Below are 25,803 nucleotides of genomic sequence, written 5' to 3'. Positions count from 1 at the left end.
TTACCCTCATGTCCCTCTAAGAGAAGCAAAGAAGCATGCCCGTCCTAGTTATGCCTGGACGAGCATTTTTCGCACATCTTGGGTGTTTGAGGTAGGTGCTCGGTGGAGAGTTGGTGATGGAAAAAAGATTGATATTTGGAAGGATAGTTGGCTTCCAAGGGGATATCCTTTGATATATCGGGAAGACATGGCACAACTTGCTAACTTAAATTTTGTGTCAAACTTATTTGTTGATAATGTGCAGGTATGGAATAGAGATCTCATTGAGTTGGTTTTCTGGCCCCCCACAGCCAAGGAGATCATGTCAATCCCTCTACCATTGCGTCCATTACCGGATGTCCTTTTTTGGCCCTTGACAACCGATGGGACCTACACCACCAAAACGGGTTATGATTTTGTGCGGCAGCATCGATCCCAGAATGCGGCATCCCCTTCCTCACATTCTGATGCAAGAGGACGTGACCAACACAAACGCTTCTGGCGATCTCTGTGGAAGGCTCAGGTTCTACCACGCGTGAAGGAGGTGGCTTGGCGGACAACGCTTGATATCTTACCCGTGCGTCAAGCCTTGAGAAAGCGAGGATTGGAGCTTGACGAGGGCTGTCCTTTTTGCTTGGGGTCAGAGGAGACAACAGTTCATGTGCTGTTCCAATGTCCCGTGGTGCCTCGGTGGTGGTTTGCTTCGCCTTTGAGCCTGAGATTCCGGGAAGGAGATGAGCCCGCAAGTTATTTTCAACAGTTATTTGAGACCGATGACCCAGAGGTAATTAACTATGGCCTGACTTTGATATATGCAATCTGGGAGCAGAGGAATAATCTTGTGCATCATGGGGTCCAAGCAAGCTTTGAGGCTTTGCTGCATCGTGTTCCAGCGCTGGAGTGTGCGGGCAGCAGCGATCATGCAGAGTCCAGTCCAACTCGTGTAGAGGAGCTCAGGATAACTTGGCGCAGACCGGTTGGAAACACCATCAAGCTCAACTTTGATGCCTCGTGGACAGCAGCTAGTGAAGCTGGGTTTGGTATGATAGCTAGGAACCACAATGGTGAGGTGATGGCGGCAGCTGCTCTTGGTTTTATGAGTGCACCTTCTGCTCTTATGGCTGAAGCATTAGCATTCCGTTGGTGCGTATCTTTGGCTAAGGACCTTGGTTTCTTCCGGGTGGTTTTAGAGACGGATTGTCTTCAACTTTTTGAGGCTTGGAAGAAGAATAGGCCGGGGGATTCTTATTTATTTTCTCTCTTGAATGATTGTCGAGACATGGTCTCTTTATTTACTAGTTTTGAGCTTTCTTTTGTTCGTCGTTCCGGTAACAGTGTGGCTGATTTTTTGGCTAAGAACTCCTCAAAATTTTCCAACGTTGTTTGGATTGAGGAGGTTCCCCAGGAATTGGACCTTTTGGTGACTTCGGATGTTTTAGCCTCTATGGCGCTTTGATTTCAATATATTATCCAGTTACAAAAAAAAAAATATTCATAAATTTCCAAAATAACTTTTAATATTTAAGGACTAATACAATTGATGCCATTCTTTCTCAAATCTATTTTAATTTTTAGTAAAAATATTCTCACTAGCTGATTTCTTAATTTCGTATTTTAAATTAATGAAATTTGGTGATCAAGAGCATATATAATTTGGGGGCTAGATCGTTTTGGATACACAACACAGGACGAACTGGATGTCTCTCTGGCATATTGACTCAATTTTCATCTGCTGAAAGAGATAGTTATGGTTGTGCAAAGCAACATAATGAAATAGCACAATATTTCAATAAGAATTTGAAAGAAGCCTTAACAAAACTTCGTGAGGAGCTTCCTCTAGCTACAATTGTATATGTCTATGTCTACACACCTAAGTACTCTCTTTTTTGCAACCCAAAGAAATACGGTAAGTCAAAGAAAAATGACCTCAACTCTCACGTTCATATTATCAAGTTTACCTAAATGGAATGTTACTAGTTTCAATCTTATATGCAGGATTTGAGCACCCACTAGTTACTTGTGGCTATGGAGGAAAATACAATTTTAGAGATGGAATTACATGCGGGGGAACCGTAACCGTAGATGGTGATAAAATTTTTGTGGGCTCTTTTGAAAAACCATCAACTAGAGTGATATGGGATGGGTACCACTACACCTAGGCAGCTAACAAAGTTGTCTTTGGTCTAATATCTTCTGGGGCTTTCTCAGATCCACCCATTCCCTTGAATATGACATGTAGTAGAAATTTCATAGGAGGTGAAAGAAGTATTTCTGGTCCACGAAAGATGCATTTTGATGAAGACAATCAATCATGAAAAAGGATGCATGAAGTATCAAGTCTAGTAAATTTGTTAATTTTTTAGATTTAATGTATGTCATGATGTATCATTAATCTCAAATCAATTGTTCTTAATCAATATGAAAATGATATTCAAATATGAAGAATTTTTTTTTATATAAAACTAAAAGATCAAAACATTATTGGAAAAATTAGCTTTAGAGTTAAAAGCTTCAAAGTTTCGTAGTTAAATTTGTGATTCTCTTCGTGATAAGTGCTCAAGATATAAAAATGGTTCTGTTCATCTCAAAACCAGAATGAAGAAACAGCTGAAAATGTTCTACTGTAAAATTCATGGAGTTCAATAAACTAGCAGGCATTATCCAGATGCAAATTGGACCCCTCACAAAACATAAAACTAGTCATAAGCAACCAGAAGAACAACAATCTCTAAGCCATTTTACTAAACACAAAATCCCATCTCAAACGTCCAAACAAAACATGATCATCATCCACTACAAGTCCAGAATCACAGGTCCTGCACAGTTAGACCTGCAAAGGTTGAATTACATATATGTAAGAAGACAAGACATGATGAGCATGTTTGGATATGCTTTAATCAATCCAAGATCAATTCCTCAGCTTATAAGCAACACAGAGTAGCTTGTCATTCACCATTATATTTCAAAACCAATTCTGACTGAATGTGGAAGCTTGTAGAGTTTCCAAACATGATGAAAACCACCAAAAACTCTTAATCATCACAGTACATCATCCAAATCAAAGCTTAAGAAAGAAAAAAACAATATCTCATGACCAACATACAATCTTATTCTTAACAATTTCCAATTGATGGCCAAAAGCATAAAACCCTCATATCACTGATGCAATGCAATTCACCTACCTAAAGTTTTCATATTGATATATTATCATACAACATACAATAGGAGCATAACAAACAAAAGAAGCCAAAACATATCAACAAAAACCGTTCTGAAAAACTAACCAGGAGGAAGTGATTGCTTCAACTTATCAGCCTTCTCAGTGTCAAACACACACAGGGTGTACAGATACTTGGAGCAACGGACCTTGAACTTGACCACATCTTTGCTCCTCTTGATCTTCACGGAGCGTGCATCCTTCCTCCTAGCAGTGAGAAGGAAGTCCTTGATCTCATGAATTTGCTTCGGCTGCACAAAACAAAATACCAGACACCACACAGTTCAGCAATCGCTACCAGCACACTTACGAATTGAAAACAAAAGGCACACTCTACACATACATGCATATACAACAACAGAGACGACGGTGGCAACAACACCACCAGTCACCACCACCATCATCAACAACATTATTCAACTAAGTGGGGTCAACAATATGAATCACAAGAAACCATTGAAAACAAAAGGCACACTCTACACAAACAACAACATAGACGGTAGCGGCAACACCACCACCACCACCCACCACCACCACCAACAACAACAACAACAACATTAATCAACTAAGTGAGGTCATCTAAGTGGGGTCAACAATATGAATCACAAAAAACCATTGCTCTCTATCACACAAACATTGCAGAAACATTGATTTAAAATTTCAGAAACCTAAACCAAAGCATAAACCTAAATCAAATCAAACATTCTACAAAAAAAAAAGTTCCAATCTTCACTGCTGAAAACAAAAAAAATAACTACACAAGCAAAAATGATTCAACTAAACCGCTAGCAACTAAATTTACAAACTTTCGTTTGGGCTTCGTAATCAGAGTTGAAATTATACAAAGGGTTTCGATTTCAGACAAAAAACCATAGAAATACTGCAAATTGCGAATCGAATACAGAGAGATACAGCAAAATGGGAATCGACTAGAGAGGGAAACTGTAAAATGCGAGAACAATTGAAGAAGGTAATCGGAATCGGAAGAATTACCATGGTGGAGTCGACTTCGCTGCGATTCGCTCTCGATCTCCGCCTCTGCACACTTCACTCTGCGCCTTATACGGTTCAGGGTTCATAAACGAAACCCTAGCCTACATTTGAAATACCGATTTTGACCCTAGTCTAAATGACGATTATATCCTTTGTTATAAGGGCCATTTGAGAATATGGATTGGGCTCAGATCATTTGGGCTAAGAGTGTTTATCTTTTTCTAAAAAAAAAAAATGTTTATCCAACCAAACAATTGAAAAAGAAAAAAAAACTATCATACGAGTGATTATTTATAACTATTATTTTGGTATCTTTTATGGGAGATAATTCTTGTGAAGTTAGTTTTCCCGGCGAGGAATTTTTATACAAAACATGGAAAAAAAATCTTACTTAAGGAGAATTAAGTATCTATCACTTGAATAAACTAGTCCTTGGTAATTATGTATAACTATGGAAAAATGGTAGAGATAATAGAATATGATTTTTTAAGAATATGATGCAATATGAGTTGAGCTAACTACTATGTTTGCACTTTTTTTTACTAACTATGTGTATAGATTAATCAACAACATTGGCGTGGATCCTCTCCACCCTTCATTTGTAGTAGGATTCACAAAACGATTATGGATGTTCAAGCTATGATTCTATTATATATGCAGTGCATACAAGAAGTATTGACATGATAAGATCAAGATTAATACTGACAGATCTTTCTCCTCTCTCACGAAGAGGGCGGCTTGCGGCGGTGTTATACGAGATCATGAAGGTAATTTTATGTTTGGCTTCTCTTCCCTGATGAACTGTTGCTCCATTAACCAGGCAGAATTATGTGGCATTTATCATGGGCCGAATTTAGCACTTGCAAGAGGCTTCACTAAAGTCATAGTTGAAATAGATTCTAATTTTGTAGTGAGAACTATTGATAAAGACTGCCCTGGTTCTAAACTTTTTTCTCCTTTGGTTAGAGATATTAAAGGCTATTTAATTGGTAGTTTTGAGCAAGTTCATTTGTAATACGTGTGTTCAGTGTCCAGAGAGGTGAATTCAGTTGCAAATTCCTTTGTTAAGAATGAAATGAGCCTTTTGGTGCCTTTTATGATTTATGACTTTGCTCTTTCTTTCTGTTTTGTTCCTCTTATGTTTGATTCTAGTATAATTCCCTTTATGTAAGGAGTGACAATCCTTAGTTTGAGCGTTTAGCCCGGTGTTGAAAGTAAAATGATCATTTTCAAAGCAAATAATCCACGTGAAAAGGAGTTTTCTTGTTTGGTCTCCATTCAGTTAAAAGTAAATGTGAAGACAAACTTATCCTATCAATGTGTAAATTCATTTTCTTTTAAATTTCAAACTTGAATTAGACAAAGAACTCAAAAGAGTGAAAGAGCATGGAATCTTCCAAAAAGAAAAATGCATGGGCTCATACGCGATCAAAATGTCATTTAACAGGACGTGGTCATGAACATATATAGTAGCTAGTGGCCATGCACTTTAATGTTGTGAAGCATGTATTATGTGTTTGCATTCTTGTGTTTGTATATATCTATGTGAACGAAAGAAAGCAACCAAGAATATAAGTTATGGCACCGTTACGTGTGACGAGCAAGTAACAAAGAAAATAGTACCCATGATGGTACCAACAAGTCCAATCTGAATCCAAAAAGTTGCTTGCCACTATGTAATGTTGGCCTATAAAACTAAAGAGCAATGGAAGGGAATAGCTCACTCACTAAAGGCAAATATGCTATTCAAATCACTGCTACACCAAAAAGGCACACACAATTCAGTCGGTAGCCTTTGTGCTAGCCAGGGTCTATTATATATGGCCCCCTCTTCTTCATTTTACCTTCAAACTCCCAATTCTAAACACTTCTATTTGAAAAATATTATTTAAGCTCATTGCATAAATTTTATGCAAGTTTTTCAAGTAAGTTGTGATTGTTAAGTTTATTTTCATAAGCTGGTCAAATAAACTTATGAATATGAGCTTATACTTATATATATATAAAATATTTTCAATGTATTCAGCTTATCAAATTAGTCATGGATAAGTGTTTATGTGACAAAGGCTTATTATTATAATTGCTTAATTAAGTTATTTCATCAAATACACCTTAAGACTATCTTTGAATATTTGTTGACATTAGTGCAAATGGACGCTAGCACCTGCTTAGGTCATAATTAATCTACACCGTTCAATTTTATACTATTATATATTCTCTGGTTTAAATTGATTACACTTAATGTGGAACAGATTACATTCGATGTGTAATCGATTACTCACTAGGGTTGTCCAGACAAAACAGGCCCGACCCAAACCGAGGGCCTTTTTGGTCCATCGGGTCGATTCAGGTCGGTTGAATGGTTGAGATTTTTAATTGATTCATGGTGGTTAATTTCAGTCGGCTTCAGTTTGGGCTGTCAATCGACCGAACTAGGTTTATATCAAACAAATTTTTTCAATGATTAAAACTATGAAAGTTTTCAAGATCATTTTAAATTATGGTGCATAAGTCATGAAAAAAACATTTAACCCCAATTAATATGACACATTCAAACATAGATGTCTTATTGGGGCATAGAATCTTAATCGACAACCGAAACTGTGGCTCCAAGAACCAAGTGGCCCCTGTGGAAAATATTCTAGACTGTGATTACTTTTGAAATTTATGATTCGTACGGTTTCCATGTTTCCCACTGAGTTCTTTCTTTCCACCAAGTTGTTGCATTTCTAAAGCGAAAGCCTGTGGAAGGAAATATAGAGTCACTTTCTGCATGGTCTCCCTCAGTGTCTTTAATTCCCCTACTCCTTCTGCTAAATTTGTACACCATATTCATGGCCATCACTTCAACTTTAATATGTGTTTACACCAAATTTTAATAAAACAAATAAAGAATCCAAAGATCAATCTGGATACTGGATTCGAGTCCTTAGGTTCTTTGGCGAAAATATCTTAAATATTAATTGATAAAAAATGAGAAAACTTAATAAGAAATATGAATGAAACAAGTAAAATTCGACTAAAGTAAATAAACAAGTACTGAAACTTTCAATATGATACTTGAATCTTAAAATAAAATAGTTTCACAAAATTCCTACTTTTTTCCTCTAAGTTTGCTTGTAGTCATTGCGTTCGACTGTAAGCGTTTTGAGTACATTCGAGTAAGTATTCGTGAACCCTGATTCTATGTAATAATATGCTATTTATAGACCTAAAATATAACTGACTCCTAACAGTCATTTAACAAAGCGATTACAAGTGTCTTCTGAAGTCCCTTTCGTCTTACACGTGTCTTCTTGCCTTGCACGTGTCCTCCTTGAGTCATGTTCAAAAAACAACCGGCTTTCAACATCAAATTCCTTATGTCTCGAAATTTATTCTTTAGGTCGAAACTATAAGTGTCAACATTATCTGACACTTAACAAATTTCTTGCCTGGATCTTCAAACTTTCGACTTTCATTAAACAGTCGAATTACACAATATAAGTCGAAATTATGTGAAACTTGTAGTTAACAATATGTATCCTTTCTTTTTTATAATTTGGAGGGTTCAACATGTATCCGTATAAAATTATTCAAGTACATTTTACTTGCAAGAGTTAGTTCATCACTATTAGGAGATGAAGAGTTTTTAGTAGTTGTAATAATTTAACTGTTAGTTGAGTGAAGTATGATATCGTCTCGTATTTGATATGTTCTAGAAATTTGAGTCTATTTGCTCCTAGTGATGGATTCACAAATTCCAACTTGTGGTAGCAATTTTTTCTTTTCTCTTGTGAAGACAAATTTAAAGTGAGGATATAGTGTGCATCGGTCAATGGTAAAGGAAACTCCTAAGGGGCTCGAACCATTAATCTGTAAGATACGACTTTGTCATGTTCCACTCGGTGAACCGTTAAAGGTGGTTGCGAGTTTTTGGTTTTTTACTTTTTAGTTTTCAAATATAAATTTTAAAACAAAACTAGTTCGGAAAATATGGAGCTGTAATTGTGTTTTACTTAAATTCAAAACAGTTTACTCTTATTATCAAAACCATGTAACCCGCCACCACCACCACCACCACTCTTCTCCTCCACCACCACCACAATCACCGCCACATCCACCGTCACCAAAGTCGCCATCAACACCACCATTGTTCACTACCCCTACCATCACCATTAAAACCACCCTCCACTACTGCCTCCACCATCATCATCACTGCCACTACAATTACTACTGCCACCATCTCCACCACCACCTCTCGATCATTGTCATTGTTACCGGCGCCACTGTCATTACTGTCACAGTGTCACTATCAACCTCCACCACTGCCATCGCCTCAACCACCATTGTCACTTCTACCGCCGTCGCCACCAGATTACACCCATCTCCGTCACCACCACCACCACTATCGCCTCTACCATCTTAAAAACCGTTATGACTATCATAAATTTATAAACTTGACAACAATTTTTAAAATTGAAAACCTCAGGAAATTACAATTGATTTTTTTTTTGGTAAATAGGAAAAATAAACGACAAAACTACACCGCGACTCGGCCCGCCGACAAGAGGGGCAGGACCGCCTAAGGAGGGGACTCCAATTCAGTTATAGGACACTGTAATCTAGCTCCAAGACCGGCTAGTCAATCCAATGGAGCATTGCCTTCTCAACAAACATGACAGATAGAAATCTCTCAATTGCGCGAGAGAAGAAGCTGAATATCCATCAAAGCACTGCCATAATGATGAAAATCAAGTTTATTCTTACCAAGCACATTCACCAACTCCAGACAATCCACACCACACATGACCTTCTTCCAATTTTTAAGCCAGAGAAAATGTAAGCCCAACAACAACCCTTGAATTACAATTGAATTTATACAGCTGAAAATTAATATTTGTTTTTTAAAATTTTAAAACAGAACCGTCCGGAACGGAGTTTAACATGTTGAAATAAGGAAGCTAAGCTAGGGGGAAAGAGACATCTAAAAAAATATAAAAACTTAGGGATTGCTTTACACTAAGTTTTCTTGATATTAACGTTAGTATTTTCTTAAAAAAAGGTTAGTATTTAACGATAATCTTCTTAATAGTTAAAAGAAGTCATGTACAATTTTTCAAATAAAACATATAGAAAAGGAGTAATAATTAATATTAATTATAAGACTACCTAAAAAAAATTAATTATAAGACAATGTAATTTTCAGGTAAGAAAGTACCAAAACATATCCTGAATTCTGAAAAGTTTAAGCATAAAGGACTTTATGTATGCAGGTAAATTATTGAGATATCATCATCTTAACAAGGTACAATGCCCTGAAAGAAAAATAAAGTTAAGGAAATAATACATGCATGTACAGGGGAGTTGGGTTTGGCACCCCACCTATGGGGCTTGGCACCCCACTTTATCAAATACGGAATTTAAAATTCCGTATTCTCCCTATTGAATACGGAACTTAAAATTCCGTACTGTATTTAAGCATGCGTGTCACATTTTCAACCACTCATTATATACTAAAACAGATACGGAATTTTATTTTCCGTATTGATACGGAACTTTAAATTCCGTATTTAATAAAGTGGGGTGCAAAGCCTAAGGGGTGGGGCACCAAACTCAATTCCCCTTCCCCATGTACAGGAAGCAGGAAAGCCATGGAATTCATAAAAAGAGCACAGGTGCAAACACCTTCAAACAATAGCAATGAACTTAAATCATTATAATATATAAAAGTGTAAAAAGCCATATAGTTAACAACACAAACTCCCAAGCAAAATGCTACCTCTCTAGAGGAGTTGGACAGGAGAAAGATTACAAAGTACTATGCAAGAATCAGGAGAGAAAGTCAAAAGAAAAATCCAGATCAGTTTCAATATATAGCCATTGCTAATTGCTATATCCATAGGGCAAGCCAAACCTTATTTTCCAGTGAGAAATTTCTGTCCCTTGAGTATTAGCCTATCCAGATACCATATGATTTATATGGCATGGCACTGATAGTATATGTTTGCATCAATTTTTCTTTTATCAAAATGAATTCTGAAACTTGAAGCTAATCATAGAAGCTTCTTTCCAGAATTGATTCAGATTTTAGAAATCAATTGTAGAAAAATTTCCAAACAAGACTAAATGCATGTTTGAAAACTCGTTTAAACATCGCAGTAAAGGTAAAATCATGATGGACAGAAGTACAAGAGAAGTTCCTTCTGTCCATCATTATTTTGTCTTAACTGTAGTTTTTGAACGAGTTACACTAAACATAATAAACATAATGATACTGGCTAGACACATATTCAAGTAGCTAGCTGGGGCTTCCATGCTGATGCCCAAACTACTGGTTCCTCCTTCCATGTGAGATATATTCCTGAGAGATTATGATCATTTCCTTGAGGCACCACAAGTGACCACCCAGCTTGGTACCTCTTGAGCAATGCTTTGACATCATCCACTACATCATCACTGAATCCAACAGGGGAAAACGCACTCCCAAGTCTTTCAGACCATTGTGTCCCTCTCTCCCTTGTCTCACAACAACAATCACCACCTTGATCACCACCACCACCACCATCTTCATCACCATCATTGCAAGCCAAAACCCTAACTATGCTTCTTGAACACTCCCTCTCCAACATCAACCTCTCATTGCTTGTTGGAGGAAAACTCTCCTCCAACATCTCAAAGTAGAGGCTATAGAACTTAAGGCACTCTTCAAAATTCTTCACAAAGTCATCTCTTGAGGTAACAAAATCACCTTCTTCCTCAACAAAAGTCACCACTTTAGGACTAAGTGATTTAAACATGCCAATCACACTTTCCCTTTCTTTCACCTCCACTCTCCTCAATGCACCAACACAATTCACAGCAATTGCCTCATTCTCTTGAACTCCTAACCCTTCTTTTGTGAGGCTCCTCAACCCACTAACCACATTAAACTCAAAGGGAACACCCATTAGCCTTGCAAACTTCTCCATTCGTTGACCAACCTCCTTCATCACAGACCCTACAATCTTATTACTCAACAAAACAACAGTGAGTTTCAAGTGAGGAGTTTCATCATTTCTTGTAGCCAGAGCTTCCAACAGAGTAGGCCACTGAGTGCAAAGGGTGTTGCTGATATCAACTATGTGAATTTTGGTCTCTCCTTCTAAGGCTTCCAAAAGGGCACCATTTGAAGCCACATGTCCAAAGGTTGTCCAAGGACTCACCTCTTGAAACTTGAGGATCAATTTTCTGGCTGAATCAAAGGAGTGGTTTTTCTCAGCAACTGAGGAGAGGGTCTTGTAGCACTTGAAGCCAGAGTCTGTGGCCTTGCAAAACAGAGCTTGCAAGAAGTAAGAAGCTAGTTTCTGATCAGGATCTCCATAAGGGGAAGAAAGTTCGTTTAGCATCCATAGAAGATGGTGAGTTTTTGTTGAGTTTCTCTCTGATATTGCTGTGGCACACTCTCTCAGAAGCTTGGAGGCCCATTTTCCATCATCACAGGTTTCACTAGACTCTGAAGAACGGCTTGTTGATGTCGGATTACTGTGTTGGGGGTGGTTGATCCTGTGCAAGTCTATGGGTGCTTCATGATGGTGGTGGTTGAAGTGTGTTTTCTTTGAAGTATAAGGAGTAATGTCCATATTTTCTTTGGTGTGTGGATTATGGTTTCCTTTGACCATGTGGCACTGTTTGAATTCCAAGGAAGTAATTAAGGCACCTGTGCTCAGAGGAATTGCAATATGTTTTGAGTTCTAAATCTTTTATACAGGGTCATTGTCACACTCACAACTTGTGATCATGGCTAATATAGTTTGATGAATAATTGCTTCTGTAGTACGACAGATATTATATATGTGCTGATAATAAATAAATAAATAAATAAATAAATAAATAAATAAATAGAAGTAAAGAGCATGGTGTCAGTATCGTGCGATACGTATCCCGATACGATACGAAAATCAACCAAACGATACGTATCCCATGTATGTATCTTTTTGTGTTCGTATCGTGACCTGTATCGCACATATCGCATGAGTATCGCACGATACGTATCCCGATACGATACAAAAACAGTTTTTCAAATGTCGTTTCATCTTACTCCCCTAGAAAAATTAGGGAGTGGGCATTTAATTTCATTAAAAATTAGTAAATTGCTCTAAAAAGTGATGTTTTCTTCGATTCTTTCACCTTTTCACGTTCAACTTCACTTCAGCAGCCCTTTCATGTTTCACGTTCAACTTCAGCAGCCCTTTAATGGCTTGGAATTAGGGAGTGGGCATTTAATTTCATCTCTTTGATGTTTAGTACTTTAGTTTGGCTGGAATTAGGTTGAACTTGAACTTTGTGAGACTATTTTTCTACTTATGACTTGGATCTTTGATTATTTTGAACTATATTTAGATGATATATTAGTATATTATTTAATTTATGACTTAATTTTTTTTGTGTCCGTATCTTACGATACACGTTACGATACGATACGCGACACGGAATTAGGGTCTAGCGATACACGATACGTATCTCGATTTGACTACCTTGGTAAAGAGATGGTTGTTGGAGATTTTATGATTTCCTATTTTTTTACAACAACACCTATATACACCATATTTTATTATATCTCTCTTTCATTAAATCACGTATCACATTCATTATTTATTTCTTTTTTTTTTTTTTATCTCTCTTCTTTTTCTATCTTTTCAAGAATGAAGGTTTGAGGAGGGAGAGGTTGAGGCTAAAAAGCTAATTTAAAGGTGATGATAGTTTTAAGATTAATCAGGGTTTGTCATGAACTATTGCTTCCATCTTTAATTCTAATCTACACAACTATTCCCACTAGAATATCCACTTAATCAAGCAAATTGCTTTGGAAGGGATGAAACATAAATTCCCAAATATAAAATATGTGGGCGAGGAATCCTCAATCACTGCATGGCAATCATATAATTCTAAACGGAAAATAACAAACAAAATATTTCTTTATGGAATGCAAACAAAGAGATGAAGATAAAATTAAGACAATAGAAATAACTATAATATTATTAAAAGGACTTGATGTTGTCATATAACTCATTAAAACCTTGTTGACTTCGCTATTAATCTTAAATTTTACACACACATAAATAATCCACCCCTAGGTGCCAATTCATTACATTGATCTCTTGTCATGGTCTCACATTTTTAAAATCACAAATAATGTTCCCCCTTAGGCCTTAGCATCAATAAATGTCTTAATTGTATTTTTTTATGAACAAAACTGATTTTATTAATCACTTAACAGCAGATGCAAAACAGAGGAGGTGACACAGGACATATTATACATTTTCAAAGAATGCCTATAACAATTTTGTTTTACTAGAGAATCAGCAAAACCGTCTACCTCCCTAAATCCATGAAATACACCCAAACACATAACTTTCAATAGCAGTTGATCAATATATCAAAAAAAAAAAATCAGTTAATCAATTATGTTTAAGGAATTACTAGTAATTTTCATGGTTTGTGGGCTTTGTTGTCAACCCAATCTATCTTCAGTGAAGAGTCACTCTCGATGATTACCCTTGAAATGTTAACGTGTTGCTAGAAGAGAAGAGCATTTAAGAGTGGCTATGACTTCAGCCTCATAAAATGCGACCTACATGTTTAAATGGTACTACTAAATTTACACTACAATATGTGGTTGAGTCAAATAACACATGCTTAATTTCTCTTAAGCAATATCTTAAATGTTCTTTATTCGAATAAAATTGTCTCTTGAAAATAAAAATATTAGACAAAAATATGATGCTAAATTTATGATGTTAATAATGGAGATGCCTGAGGATGACCACCCTCCTGACGATGCCTTACTTATTGGAAAGTTCAATATAAAAAAAAATATTGATTTCATGCATCCGAAAGCAACTTCAGGTATATTTTGTCATCATTTTGATCATATTCTACTCTAAAACAACAAATAAGTTAGTGCCTAATCTACAAAATTATGATATTATAATAGCTTTTGATTGACAAGTTAGAACAAAACAATAACACACTTAAATTAGTGTCTATTAAGAAAGTTGCATTTGATACAAGGACAAAACGGAAGGAAACAACCGTTTTGTATTTGTTGGCTTTTTATGTTTTAACTTTTACTAAGGATTTTCACATTGTTTAGACTTTAGAGTGAGAGAGATAAAGATAATACAAAAAAATGTGATTCACTCACAAGGATTTTCATAAATTTGGTCAAGATGTTGTGTTAGATCAGTGTTGATATTTTACCTTTTAGCCCATTAATAGAGTTTTCCTCTTACTTTGGACCCTGCCTCATACTCTATAAGTGATATTAAAGTTGATGGTTCAACTCTCAAGTATTACTTTAAAAACGGTGGTTAGCTTGTGAATTTTTCACAAAATTTTGACTCTTAGTGATAATTTCGTTATCTGTTTGTACCGGAAAGGATTTAGGTTTCACGGAAAATATTGTATATGGTGGCGACTAACAACACACAAGATTGAGAAAGGAGCTTGCGAACCACATGACTTTTTTTTTCTAACTAGATGCTATATTAAGTTGACATGCAACAATGTAACAGTTCATCATGTTTGTTCTGGTATCGGGTCGACCGAGTTTGATGATCTAATCTTCTTAAGGCATATTGGGTCTGGCAGATCAGGGTCCATGAAGGCCCAACATAGCGAATGAATCTTTCAAAATTGAATGTAAGGCCAATTGTGGCTCCGCCAATTGTTAAAAAGCCAGAAAGGAAGTGATTCGTAGGGAACAATTACTCCCCAATGGGGGTCGAGCCATGAATGCCATTATGATGGATTTAAGCAAGGAGAAATTACATGCCTGAGGTTATATGTAATTAGGTCGGGATGATTATATAATGAGTTCCCCAGCCTCAACAAATGTATGCTCATTCTTTTTTTCTTTAGGGTTGAGTTAACGCCTGAAATTTAACGAGGTGTAAATTATAGTTAAGTTTTAGGCCTATAAGAGAAAGAGTGGTTTTTCGATCAAAGCAGTTTGCAAATAGCTACAAATTGGCTAAGTTATGACGGATGGTACGGGCGAATTATGTTTTGTAGTGTAGTTGAAAATTGGATAACTGAGAACCATTTTATTTTACTCGAAGAATTGAATCCTGACTTACAATTGAGTAGTTGAAGGAATTTAAAAAATATAAGATAACTTGACTTTGGTCCCCACATTACTCGTGGGTTCCTATTTATTTTCTAAAAATCCGAGTTAACACTGAGTTAGAATTTTTTACCTAACTTGTACCTTTGGAATATTGTGTGAACAATGTTGAAGATTTGCACTTTGGCATCCATGCGTGAATTAATGTAATAGCTCAAAATTAGATGGTATCAAACGGAGAAGAATATAACAATGTAATAGCTCAAAATTATATGGTATCAAATGGGAACTTATTCCCCTAAGGTCTAGACAAGAAGACAAGATAGAGAAAAGCTCTTTCTACCAACATACCATCTAATCATTGGAGAAATGTCTTTGCCATAGCCTCATCCGTTTCTTAATTATTTTACTTTGTTAAAAAAGGTTTATGGGCGATCCTATTGATGGTGGTCCATCATTTTGCAACTTTTCTTGTCCACTATAATATTGTCGCTTATAATAAGTTAGGTTTAAAAGTTTAAATTAAGCACTATATTTCATGACATGAATTTTCAACAAAACTTTTTAAAATTTCACGATGCGTACGTAATATTGATGATACAATTTCGTCACTCACTTTTAAATGAGATTTTTAAATTAAACCTGTTGGCCGGTACTTATCTAACAAAGTCATTGGCTGATTCAAGAAAGGGTCACATAATTTATTTTGGTTTAAATACTCTAGAGGTCCTTGAAATTGTTTGTCGTACAAAAATAAGTCCCTGGATTTTTTTTTTCCGATTCCGAATCCTTGAATTTTTTTTTAATCAGAATAAGTTCCTACTCGTGTTTTCAGCCTATGTAGCTCAATTTTTGCTGAGTCATTTATTCCACGTGACTTTTCTATTTTTTTAAATACACATGAATTAAAAAAATAAAATTAAACATTTAAATTTAAAATTAACATCTTACTAACCCTAAATCTAATTAACCCTAAATCCATAAAAAGATTTTAATTTTAAATTTAAATATTTAAATTTAAAATTAAAATCTTATTAACCTAATTAACCCTAAATCTAATTAACCATAAATCCCTAAATCTAATTAACCCTAAATCCCTAAAAAGATTTTAATTTTAAATTTACATGTTTAATTTTATTTTTTTAATCCATGTGTATTTAAAAAAAATAGAAAAGCCACGTGGAATAAATGACTCAGCAAAAATTGTGCCACATAGGCTGGAAACACGAGTAGAGACTTATTCTGATTAAATTTTTTTTCCAGGGATTCGGAATCGGAAAAAAAAAATTCAGGGACTTATTTTCGTACGGCGGACAATTTCAGGGACCTCAAGAGTATTTAAGCCCCTTTATTCTTTTTCTCACTCAATAATACAGAAAAGCAATTAGTTAAGCTTGGTTTTTTTTAAGCAGAGTTAAGCTTGTTAATAGTTATCCATAATTGTGTTTTCTTTAGTTTTAAGGGGGCAAAACAAACAAGTTGGGTGCGTCAGCAGAAAAGCTTTAAAATTAAAATTATTGCCATCTGCTTGAAAACTTTTTAAAAAATAAATTATATCTACCCAACTACCGTTAACTACAAATTCTTTCAATATAAATTTTTTTTTGATAAATCTTTCAATATAAATTATTGATGTGTTGTTTTCATTCCTATTTTTCAAACTCAATTCTTCCAACAAATGCACTTTTAGACCAATGCTAGTGATATGTCTCATACACCTCTAATACTCTACATATCGTTTTTTAAACCTTTTTTCTTTCATTTTATATCCTTTACCGAGTGATTATACATAAACATACACAATTTCTAGACACACTCAAATATATGCTTTAGCGCGGTTTTTCCTTCGCAAAATTTTGTGGCGATTAGTCTAATCAAAGTGTGCTCACTTGAGATGCAAGCAATGATCACAGAAGAGGGTGGAAACTTGGAGTAGCACAATGAGGAATGACGAGGCTGACATTACATGCCTCCACTAACTTCCCCAAAAGATTTTGATATGACCAAGAATAGATAGGCATCGAAATCTAATTTCCCAATGGATTCTTCAATTTTCATTTCAACATGATAAAAAAGGACACAAAACTGTAACATTCACACAAGTCTGCTTGTTATCCATGCAAATATACATAGATTAGAATGCATGCAAACAAAGATGGACCGTTACAACTTTGTTACCTCACAATTTGTGTTACCACAACCGTTCAACCCAATGCAGATTGCAAGCATGAAAAGGAAACAGAAGCTTCTTCTGTATATCTGTAATTTACTGGAGTGGCAAGAGAAGGTGTTGGATAAAAATGGTTGTGCTCAAACACAGACTGTAGTATGATCAGAATGAGGATTCTCTGTCTTCAATTTGTGCCACATTTCTTGTTCAACCAATCAAAAATTTCTATGTCAATTTTTTTTTTCAAAAAAACTGTTGTTGCATGCGTCAGACAATTACAAACTTACATAAATGATGTGTTTTTTTAATTGACCTGAATATTTAATTGATGGGAAGAGAGAACAAAATATAATTGGGGACTGAGGATTTCAATCCATTAATGATAGCTATGACAGCTAGTAATAATCCTTTCAAAGTACACTAATCTCATATGTGATTTAAATAAAGAATTTGTGAATCACCACCAGTTGTGAATCACCCACCTTTCACTACATTGAGACTACCGTCTCTTTAGAGACAACTTAATAAAAAATGGCCACAACCTTCATCAACTGAGGGGGGAAAATGATATACTAATGAAATGAGTTTAATTAGATATTATCAGAAGAGTTTGCACTTCCTAGTTTACTACTTTGTAATCTTACCAGTTTAAAAAAATCTTAGGTGTTCAAAATTCATTTCAGAAATAAATGCTTCAACGAATTTTTCTGCATGACTGTAATACAGATATGGAAATTAGTGTTAGAGTATTAACGGAAGTAACCTGAACGAACTTTCATCCCAATCTATAAAAAAAAGTTCAACTGTGTGTGCTAATGTCCATTTGTACTCATGAAAACGAATATCCAGACATACCCTTAGTCTAGTTAGAGATTTCTATCAATGAAATGGGGATTGGTTGCTTTTGTTGTATACAAATGTATTACAAGAGGTGCTGGTGTACATATGAATTACATAGAAAACTATATTGACAGGAGATAAAATGATCAATGGCAAGTGAGAGGGGAAAAATATGAAGAGGTGATAAAAGGAAAGAAAAAGTCACAAAAACTGAACATAAGGCCCACACAATATGGCAATCTGAAGGGGCCAAAACCATAATAAATATCATATCAATAGGATAGGAAGAAGCCAAAATGGAACTTACCAGTAACATTTAATGACTCAATACTTGTGCTAAACTTGCACCCCACCCTCCCCCCCCCCCCCCTAAGAAAAAAAAGAAAAAGAAACTACATGCACTAATGGAAATTTCTTAAAAGTACAACTACTTGTGCTAAACTTCATCCCAATCTATAAGAAGAGTTTCATTAACTTTTGTCTCGAAGTGAGTGCTAACGTCCAATTGCACTGGTGCCAACAACTATCCAAACATAACATTCATACTAACTCCATCATCTATGGTTACTTGTTACCATGCATGAAAGTAGAGATAGAAAACAAATACTACCACACAAGCTAACAGGAAATGCTGGAATTCTGTCACAAGGTGTACTTGGTGTGGTCTGGCACTGCCAATCTGGCTAGAAAAACTAGTGCTTCCATCCCTTTGAGTGACCATCTTGCATGTAGGGCTCTAAAAATCCAATAAACTGAAAAAAACAATTACACTGAAATGAAGTAGGTTGAAATTTTATTTTGATAGACAAGTCTGTTGTAAACATAATTTAAGTCATGAGAGATAAGGACAGCGTATCATGTGTAAAGCTTTTTTTTAGCAAAACATCATGAAGAAACATAAATACCAGAATTTAGTGGGATATCCACACACCTTACTTCCGTCTTCTGTCCAACGTGCACCATATCCTTCCGCTACCCTTATTTCAAAGACACCTCCATGTGGTGGGACAATATGTATATTCAGCCAGCAACAATGTGTTATTAAGTGGTTAATGACATTCATTGCAAGCCTATTTTTATTAGAATCTGGAAAGAACAAAGAAGATGACAGGATAAGTAAAAACCATGTGACTTAACTTAGAGCAAGAATGTGAGATACACTATTAATATACTCACTAATGACTAAACTAAACATTTCAGAAAACAAATTGGACTTAACATAGAAAACTTCTTTAGACAACATCTTCTATAAGAAATAGATTCTACTTGAAGAAAAACCTAGAAACCAAGGAAGAATGGAATTTGAAAAACAGATTCCAGTAAAAGAAATCTTACCATTCCCATCCAGAGAACCCCAATAACCACTGCTACTCCTAAAAGCATGTTTGGCTAACGCACGAGCTCCAGTACTCAAGGAAATTTCCTGATTCACGATCACAAAGTGTGCATATATAATTTTCCATGAAGAATCAATGAAGTTGTTTGTTCAATTTGGATCTGAATTTATTATGTAAAAACAAGGAAAATTCTTTCAAAGTCTTAATGTGGAGAATAATTTCTCATAAGGTTCTTCATAAATATATGGACAGAAGCAGCTAAAAAATAATCTCCTTGAAGAGGTGAAAATTACTAAATCACTGCAAGCTTAACCCTAAAAAATGTAACAAAGTCATTTTCTTACATTTGGATTGCATGGCAAATTAAACGATGCTAATAGAGATGATCTTGGTGGTGGAAGTGCATTAGGAACTGTCCCCCTAGTATGAATTATACCTAGAAGGCCTTGAACACCCTCATACTTTAGTCCCTGGATAAAAGCAGAACAACACATTAGTCAAGAACTATCTGAATTTCTAGAACAATTTGTGCATTAGTTCAGATGCAGTCAGATGAAACCTGACATGTGAGAGTAAAGAATCAATAGTAATGATTATTCCTCTTTTGCAAAACATTAATCCATAATTACTAAGCTAACCATTGTCTTTTCTGAATATGAAATACAAATTATGATCATTGGGAATGGGAAGTAACAAAAATTACCAAATCAAAGGCAAAATCACACAAATAACCAATCATTTAGATCAGATCCTTTTAGATCGTTTGTCGGTGATTTTTAAATCCAACAAGAAAACAGTTACTATGGTTTCAGTGTTTTACAGGAAAGTGAACCCACAGAAAATAAGCTAGCCAGAGATATGTAAGGTTGAAGGGCAGGTTTTGAAAAAATGATTGCAAGAACACCATTTTCACGTTCCTTCTCTTCTGTAAAAAACCTCCGATAGACCTTTACACCTGTAATTGATAAATGTCATATTTAGCTAAAATTGTTGTGAATTAGAGAGTAATTTACTAATTTGTGTAGAAAGAAGAGTTATAGGAACATAATTCTATGGGAATTAGCTAGAAGTTTGGTAATTTGTGTTAGCTGTTGTTGCGGAATGCTTTGTGATAGTTTGTGATGATATTTTTTTTAAGATGAGGATTAAACACTCATTTTCTCTCAACCATAGTGGTTTCGTTTGTCAACTTCAATTTGGCTCACAACAACCTGCATACGAGAGGAGTATGGCTACTAACAGAGCTTAGATTCAGTATAAATAGTTGAAGTAAACCAGATGTGATCATTTTGATTCTTCATTTTGAATAGATAAACTCTCAAACTGGTTGTTTGTCTAGTTATACATGCTGAATCTATGTCTTACTCTATATTTATTACCTTCTTCAACACTTTCAACTCCTGGAAGAACTTTTTCAAGGCTTTCTGCCTCCAACATGTCAAAGAATGAAGCATACCTCCTTACTCCCTACAAAATGATATAGTTACTTTAGAGAGTGTAGCAAAGCCATAATAGCCAGAATCACCAATTATTAATGAAATAAAGCATTACCTGAACTTCAAACACCAGAGACTCATTGAAGAGAATCAGATTTCCTACTTCAATCCTGGAAAGCAAATTAGAGTGAAAACAAAAAGAGCAAGACAAGATAAATGAATGAGAGAAGTAAATGACCAAAATGTGTCCGGTTAAGGTCCCACATTGACTAGAAACTTATTCAAATAAGTCCTTATAAAGGGTAGAGCAACCCTAACCACTAAGCTAGCTTTTGGGGTGGAGTTAGGCCTAAGTCCTAACTGAATTTTGATATGGTATCAAAATCTATCCTAGATCCGCTTATTGTAGACCACTTATATATGGGCCACCCGCAAATGTTCATTCCTGCAAATTCTACGCTCTAGATCTCCAGCTCTGTGCGTGAGGGTGTGTTAAGGTTAACATTGACTTAAGATAAATAAGTCCTTATAAAGGGTAGAGGCACAACACCCCTCACCTCTAAGCTAGCTTTTCGGGTAAAGTTAGACCTAACTCGAATTCTAATATAGCCCATAGTAAATCAATAGCCAACTAACGTCCATATAGAGCTGGTAAGATGGATCAGGTGACCGACAAAATAGTTTGTAGGATGCAACTATGCATTGATGGCTTCTGTTATACAGCTTATTTTGATGAAATTCTTCATATCACATAATTTGGCTCCTTAGATAAGGGACAAAGGCATTTTATTTTTGGGTTATAATGGAAGGGCAAGCATCAAACCTCTCGCATCATCAGAACCTAGAACATGAGACTTCAGCTCATGCCCATTGAGCTACAAGCCCATTGGAATTTTGTTCTTGACATGGAAGGTCTCAAACTTTTAACAAATAAGGCAATTGTTTGTTCAGTTGGTTGAGTTTTCCTCCAATCGATTACTGAAGTTACTTTTATATTTCCTTTAATTGAAGAGGACTCAGAATTGGAAATATGCATATCACAAACAACACTGAATTTGGTGGTCTACCATTAACTACATATGAAAATGCTTATCAATAAAAAAAAAACAAATGTTGAAAGGGTTATCTTAAAACTAAAATAAGTATGGTACCCTATTATAATGATCAAGAAAATTAAGATAAAATAACAGGTATTTATATCTAGCCATGTATTTGAAACAATAACTAAAATTATATTGAAACCTGTTGTGTTTACCACGGGCACACCTCCCTTCAATTGTTTTCAGGCCATCTGCAGGCAATAACTTCATAAGACATAGCATAGTAGAATTGAATTTGACTAGGAATGAGAATGCCCAGTACAAAGACAACAACAATGGTACTTGCATGCAGTTTTTTTCTCTCTTTTATATAGTGTTTGATTGGAGGGGAATTGAAGGAACCTAAATATCACATCATTCTATTCTGAGTATTTACATAAATCCCTTGAATGCTACTGCAATCTGTCTTGAATTGGTCGGAATAGAAATGGAATAATGAATCTATTTCTTCACTTTTTCAGTTTTTTGCCAATATATTCGAAGTATCGTGGAAAATAGTTAGTATCTCAAAATGCCAATGATCCATACATATGATTTGATTAACTATTGAATAATCAGTAGTCAAACAAAATATATAATTAAATCCTCCTCCCCTTCCCCTCTTTTGAATTAAACACTGCTTAGAGTCAGTAGATAACTTTTCAACCCAGCATCACTGCTTATTCAAATATGCATATTTTATAGCTTGACTCACTACATCGAACTTCATCATATTCGGATGCACAACAGAGTGATTAATACCTTTCAAATGTGTAAGAAAAGGCTCTTGAACATGGAGTTCCAACCGAACACTCTTCAAAATCTGTCGAAACAAAAAATATATCATTTATATTGAAACCAGATTAATCATAGATAAAGAGAAGCAAACAATTGAATCAGTCAACATAACACTTTACATTAACTATTTCAGACCCCTTCTCTACAATCAATTTGTGCCACTCATTATACTTCTGCTGCAGAGAACAACTCTCCAATTCATGAGCCATGGCTACATTATAGCCTGGACTCCAAAATGTTCCAGTATCAATACACCTCAACAAAGCTAAAGCAAGACGCTTGTACAACGGATACGACGGCACTCCTTGCAAACCATCTGCAAATCAGTCAAACTATGCTTCTACATTGTATTGCCATAGGATCTAAATTCTAAACCAACCCCAGATAGAAAAATTCAAACTTTATAATGAAAATTGATTGTTTCACTTGTTTTGAGCTGAGCAGTGAGCACATTGGCTTATTTGAACACACCCAAGTAAAAAAAAAAACATTTTTTCAACTCAAAACAACACACACAAGGATAAAAATAGCAGAAATAGGATTAAGTACCTTGAGGGTGTGAATGTGAAGAGGGTGAGGGTTCAGGGTCATCTTTGAGAAGGGTAGAACAAAATTGAGTTGAGAGATTGAGAAGGTTGAGGTGAGAGCGAGAGAAGAGAGTGAACTTGACAAGCTCTTCAATACAATCACTGAGTTTCACTGCAGAAGAAGAACACGCATTGCCATTCTCACAATCGTTGCTTCTGGTTTCCATTGTCCATTCAATTGGTACAAACGAAACCTATTTGCCTATAAGGGTGTGAGCTTTTCGTTTTGGAGGTGAAACTGGTTTTTTGCGACGGAGAATCAATCTGTCACAAAACCTTTGACTAAGAGATGGGGTTAGTGATGGAGGTTAGAGAGGGAATGCTTTCGTTGTGAAGTCCGACACAAATTTACATAATGAGATCTTCGCGGCTAACACGCCTAATAGTAGCTAAATCTGTATTAATTAAGCGGTAAATTATCTTCCCCCTAGGTATATCGGAAAGATAAATTACAACGGTTAGAAATCGATCCCTTGACCTCCCCCTACCCAACTCATATGTCCTACGACTCCTACCACTTGAGCTATCTTAGAGGGACATAATAAATAATTGGACGAAACTCAGACGGAAGGACTCAATTTACTTACGTAACCAAATTCACTCATTTAGAATATCAATGACCCAAATCATATAAATGAGCATATTATGGACCCTCGTCGAACAATATTAGACGTCCAAAAATAAATCAAAAGTAATTTCTTTTTGAAAATTTTATAAAATAAATAGGGTCTTGTTCCGGTACTCATTCAAAATGGAAGGGTTTGGTTTGAACCCTTCAGCTCATTATTTAGAATTCTAAGGACTAAATTATGGCAAATTAAGCCTAAAACGTATGAAACCTCCCACTTTTAAATGGTTGCAAGAGAAATTTCCACATAAACATAGAGTATACGAAATGAAATTATGCACTACAACACTCAACAAAGGCACAATCAGCTTTGGCATACTGGTTGGAGAAGCGGCTTGCCGAGATCCACCACCGCACCACGTCGATTTGCATTCCTGTTGCTGCCAGCGATGGATGAACGTGAAAGGGGATTGGGTATATATATATTTTTAAAAGGAGTACTAAGCTATTAACTAAATTAGTAGGGGTTATTCAGTAATTAAATTCTGATAAATACATTTACAGTACATTTCCAATACATATTCATAGCAATGATAATGGTGCAATAAATACAACTTACATTTAACCTTTTTTCTTAGATATTTTGAAGATGAAATTGATCCAACTTGCAATGAATAGTGTAAATGATGGTCCAGCCAAAGCCACCTATTGAGAGATGAAATTGATCAATATCTGATCACATTAATATTACAATAAAAGCTCTTATAGTTATTAGAACTGACAATAAAAAATAATTAAAAAGAAATGCAGATGGCTCAAGAGTGTGTGAACCTGAAAGGCATTTTCAGGACGGCACTAGAAGAGTTCAGCAATAGGTCAAGCGCTAACAGCGAAAGGTGGTTTTAGAGAAACAGTGGGAGTAGGAAACATACTATGATTAAGTTCAGCAGAGCATCATTTCCAGCACTATCACAAATGTCCATGCAGCAAACAGAGTTATTTTAATCCTAATTAGTAATAACCTTTTGAACCCTGAGCCTGAAAAGGGATAAATAAAATGGAAAAGATCTCAAATCCTTGCCTAGCTAAAGAAAGAAGATAAATATTACTAGTTGACAAGCATACCATATTGCCAACAACAAAGTCAGCTCTTTAGTGAAATTTCTTTATGACTTCAATTCTCCTGCTGCCTGAAAGTACACATGATATCCATTTCAGATTGATCATACATATGATGATGATCGAATTTGGAGGCTCATGTCCATTTGTAAGAGATTGAGATATAGTGAGGAAAAAAATCTTAAGTGAATGTCTCTTCCACTTTAGAATACAGCGCATCGCATATTGTAGCCAGTTGTTTCTCACTGGGACGAAATGATTAATTATTGCTATCGAGATAGTGGATACCTCGTGCTCACAAAAAAATATAAAAAATATTTATAATATTTTATCATATTTTTTAAGTTGTTAATTAGTTACATTTTTTAATTATCAAAGGAATTTGGGTTTGTTTGACCATATGACCATATGGCAAACCAAACCCTGTTTTCTATGACCAGGCAAGTCTTGTTTCTGCATTCCGAACCAAACCCCTTCCTCCGATCTTGCACGGCGTCGTTTTTGTTGGTTTGGTGCTTCTCTTCCTCGACGATTTCACAGTGCAAGATCGTCTCCACTGGTCAGTTTCTTTTCTCCCTTCAGTTCATGACTCAT

At 35.5% G+C, this 25,803-nt stretch overlaps 3 protein-coding genes across 4 annotated transcripts; all 3 read right to left on the bottom strand.

The window, feature by feature from the left end:
• Window positions 1-2,575: 2,575 nt before the first annotated feature.
• On the bottom strand, window positions 2,576-4,325 carry LOC130748033 (60S ribosomal protein L38-like). Its single transcript, XM_057601120.1, has 3 exons — window positions 4,190-4,325; window positions 3,264-3,447; window positions 2,576-2,809 (listed from the first exon to the last, which is right to left on the bottom strand). Exons 1-3 carry the CDS (start codon window positions 4,190-4,192, stop codon window positions 2,787-2,789), a joined length of 210 nt encoding a protein of 69 aa, XP_057457103.1. The 5' UTR covers window positions 4,193-4,325; the 3' UTR covers window positions 2,576-2,786.
• A 5,547-nt stretch (window positions 4,326-9,872) lies between these two features.
• LOC130749243 (protein SHORT-ROOT-like) lies at window positions 9,873-11,969 on the bottom strand. Its single transcript, XM_057602566.1, has one exon. The coding sequence runs from the start codon at window positions 11,827-11,829 to the stop codon at window positions 10,462-10,464; it is 1,368 nt and encodes a 455-aa protein (XP_057458549.1). The 5' UTR covers window positions 11,830-11,969; the 3' UTR covers window positions 9,873-10,461.
• A 6,533-nt stretch (window positions 11,970-18,502) lies between these two features.
• LOC130749436 (uncharacterized) lies at window positions 18,503-24,159 on the bottom strand. 2 transcript variants are annotated; one of them, XM_057602790.1, is made up of 11 exons: window positions 23,485-24,159; window positions 23,055-23,239; window positions 22,900-22,960; window positions 22,301-22,349; window positions 21,174-21,228; window positions 21,002-21,089; window positions 20,459-20,577; window positions 19,967-20,092; window positions 19,621-19,708; window positions 19,217-19,371; window positions 18,503-19,037 (listed from the first exon to the last, which is right to left on the bottom strand). In XM_057602790.1, the coding sequence occupies exons 1-11, from the start codon at window positions 23,687-23,689 to the stop codon at window positions 18,978-18,980; spliced, it is 1,191 nt and encodes a 396-aa protein (XP_057458773.1). In that variant the 5' UTR covers window positions 23,690-24,159; the 3' UTR covers window positions 18,503-18,977. The 2 variants fall into 2 exon arrangements, with proteins under 2 accessions (XP_057458773.1, XP_057458772.1); XM_057602789.1 differs by having other exon boundaries at window positions 23,055-23,251; window positions 23,485-24,156.
• Between the last annotated feature and the right edge of the window lie 1,644 nt (window positions 24,160-25,803).

The sequence above is a fragment of the Lotus japonicus genome, chromosome 3 (assembly GCF_012489685.1).
Source record: "Lotus japonicus ecotype B-129 chromosome 3, LjGifu_v1.2".
Lineage (NCBI taxonomy): Eukaryota > Viridiplantae > Streptophyta > Magnoliopsida > Fabales > Fabaceae > Lotus > Lotus japonicus.
The sequence above is the reverse complement of the archived record's forward strand: the minus strand, read 5'-3'. Positions and strand labels throughout refer to the sequence as shown.

Coding starts and splice junctions, on each gene's coding strand:
- LOC130748033 (XM_057601120.1), bottom strand. Junction 2,810..3,263: donor GAAGCAATCACTTCCTCCTG/GTTAGTTTTTCA, acceptor CAACCTTTGCAG/GTCTAACTGTGCAGGACCTG.
- LOC130749243 (XM_057602566.1), bottom strand. CDS start 11,829: ATGGTCAAAGGAAACCATAATCCACACACCAAAGAAAATATGGACATT.
- LOC130749436 (XM_057602789.1), bottom strand. CDS start 23,689: ATGGAAACCAGAAGCAACGATTGTGAGAATGGCAATGCGTGTTCTTCT. Junction 23,252..23,484: donor TTCACATTCACACCCTCAAG/GTACTTAATCCT, acceptor ACTGATTTGCAG/ATGGTTTGCAAGGAGTGCCG. Junction 19,709..19,966: donor ATTTGCCATGCAATCCAAAT/GTAAGAAAATGA, acceptor ATCGTGAATCAG/GAAATTTCCTTGAGTACTGG.